The 2,602-nt window shown below is 56.8% G+C and overlaps 1 protein-coding gene across 1 annotated transcript in view; it reads right to left on the reverse strand.

The window, feature by feature from the left end:
- Positions 1-29: 29 nt before the first annotated feature.
- Positions 30-2,602, reverse strand: part of LOC104077795 (zinc finger protein OZF-like) — a gene marked incomplete at its 3' end in the record, with an annotated part of 3,199 nt that continues 626 nt past the window's right edge. The window contains exons 2-4 of the mRNA XM_009579162.1: positions 1,464-2,042; positions 272-958; positions 30-67 (exon numbers count right to left, since the gene is read on the reverse strand). Coding sequence (XP_009577457.1) covers positions 30-67; positions 272-958; positions 1,464-2,042 — 1,304 coding nt within the window. The remainder of the gene's footprint in view (positions 68-271; positions 959-1,463; positions 2,043-2,602) is intronic.

Raw genomic sequence — 2,602 nt, forward strand, 5'->3', positions numbered from 1 at the left:
TTGAAGGAAGAGCCACGTTGTCCACGTACCCAAGGCACCTCCTGGTCAATCTCCTCCTTCTTTACATCTATGCGCAGGCGCTCATGTTTAATAGCAGAGAGGGGCTAAAAAACACCTCATCCCCCCCCAAAAAAAACATCGGGGGGCATTAACATCCCCCAGACATCTCTGAATTTCCCCCTCCAAGATCACCAGGCTCATGGGATAAGACCAAAGGGGTGGAGGTCCCTACCTAGGGAGGCCACAACCCCCTAATTTCGTGGCACCCCACCCCCTGGAGAAGCTCCCTGGCCCACCGGCACCTCCTCCAAGTGGGTCCTCTGATGGAGAAGACACTCGGCGCCCACGCTGAATAACTTCCCGCAGACCACGCACGCGTGGGAGCTCTCCTGAGCGTGGATCTGCTGGTGCGTGGCAAGGTGGGAGCTGCTCCGAAAGGTTTTCCGGCATTGCTGGCAGCTGTACGGCATCTCCCCGGTGTGGATCCGCTGGTGCAAGATGAGTTTTTGCTTCTGAGTAAAGGATTTCCCGCAATCAGAGCAGGAAAAAGGTTTTTCTCCGGTGTGGGTCCTCCGATGCCTGGAAAGGCTGGAGTTCTGGGTGAAGCACTCCCCGCACTCGGGGCACTCGTACGGTCTTTCTCCCTTATGGATCCTATGGTGGGAAACGAGGTTGGAGAAGTCGTTGAAGGTCTTCCCGCAATCTGGGCACTTGTAGGGTCGTTCCCCCGTGTGATTTCTTTGGTGGCGTTTCAGGCTGTTTCTCCAGCAGAAGGTCTTCCCACACTCTGGGCATTTATGGGTCTTCTGCTTGGCACGGGCCACCGGCTTGCTCGTGGCTGCGTGGGGATCCTTCACGCCACCCCCTTGTCTCATCGGTGTCTGCTCTTTCTTGCTCTCCAACTTCTCCTCCGGCACCCGGGGTGGTTGTCCTGGTTCCGGCTGGGCGCTCTCGGTGCCTGCTCGAGAAAGACAAAGCCATCGCACCAACTCGGATGAGCGGAGCAGAAGAGGGGGACAGGACCTCCACGAGCAAAGATGGAGGAGAAACCCAAGTATCTGTTGGCATAAGGCAAGTTGGGAAGACCCAGGAGGGGGTTTGCAGTGGTGGAGGATGGGTGAAGAGAGGCCTCCATGTCCCCAAATGAACCTGGGAAATGTTCTCGGAGACCCTTTGCTAGCACCTCATGAACCCCCCCTGCACGGAGGAGTTTCTTCCAGCGCAGTTCCGTTAGTTGGAGGTCTCCAGTCCAACCTCCTGTTCAGACCAGGACCATCCCCACCGATAGTTCAATCCAACCTGGGGGACAGAGCAAATCCATCCCTGGGGACATCTCCCGCCCCATCACTGCTACCACGCTGGGAGCAGGAATCCCAACACAGCCCCACCACGTGCTTCTCCACACCGTCCCCACCCACAGCTCCATGGGACATCTCACGCTAAGCCTACTCCGAGGGACTCACCATCATGAAGGACTTGCTGATGCCTCATGAGGTGAGACCTCTTCCGGAAGGTCTTCTCGCAGTGCGAGCAGGCGTACGGTCTCTCTCCGGTGTGGATGCGTTGGTGGGTGATGAGGTCCGAGCGCCAGGAGAAGCGTTTCCCGCACGTGGTACAGAGAAAGGGCTTCTCCTTGGTGTGTGTCCTCCAGTGACGCAGGAGGACCACGCTCTGCGTGAAGCTCTTCCCGCAATCCAAGCACTTGAAGGGCTTTTCTCCCGTGTGAATCCGTCGGTGCCGGGTCAGGCTGCTCCCCCAGGTGAAGATCTTCTTGCAGTCCGCACACTTGAACACCTTCCCTCTGGACCTACTCCTTGGTTGGGTTGAGTCTTCTTGAAGGTCTTCAGCGTACGTCCCTTTGAAAGAGCATTTTCGGGGTCTTCTTGGTACTTGGCTACCTCGCTTCTCATCTGGCTGATGTTGAACGTCATGGTCCATGTCCACCTTGGGGTTCTGGGGTTCCTCTCTTGGGCCTTCCAGCTTCACCCTGTCCTCTTCCATGGGTTGGGACTCCTTCTTCTTCTCCTTGTCTGTCCCATCACCTGTTGGGAGACCAAAGCGGGTCATTTGCTGTGTGTTAAGGGATGTTAAGAACAGCCACCCCCTCCAGCAGCTCCAGCCCAGCCCAGTACCACCCAGTATGGTGCTGCCCAGCTGCTGGAGCCCTTCCAGCAAGACCTCCACCCACTCCAGTAGCTGCACTGGGATCCCAGCTCACCCCAGTAGCTGACACCACAGATCAGGGGTACCGACACCCCCAGTCTGCCTCCTGTAGACGACCCATTCACACCAGTCCCCCCCAGTAACTAGCACTGTGTCCAGAAATAGTTAAGAAAACGATGGGATAACAAAGACGGGTCAAACCACGATGACCAACGCGTAGACCAACCCCCTTGTTCTACACCACCAGCCCCTTTTACACCCTTTTTTTATCCGACCCCCCCCTTTTCTCCCCTCCCTGCTTATCACCTCCTCCCCCCTCCGCCTCCGCATCCTTATCAGCTGCGAAGCTCTTGGTAGAAGCCCACCCGTTAGCGAGGTTTGTTTCTGCTTAACCTCTTCGTTAACGCTAATTGGGCAGGTTTTATGCCTCTTGCCTGCT

This window comes from Fulmarus glacialis, unplaced genomic scaffold (assembly GCF_000690835.1).
Source record: "Fulmarus glacialis isolate BGI_N327 unplaced genomic scaffold, ASM69083v1 scaffold5536, whole genome shotgun sequence".
NCBI classification, from domain to species: Eukaryota; Metazoa; Chordata; class Aves; order Procellariiformes; family Procellariidae; genus Fulmarus; species Fulmarus glacialis.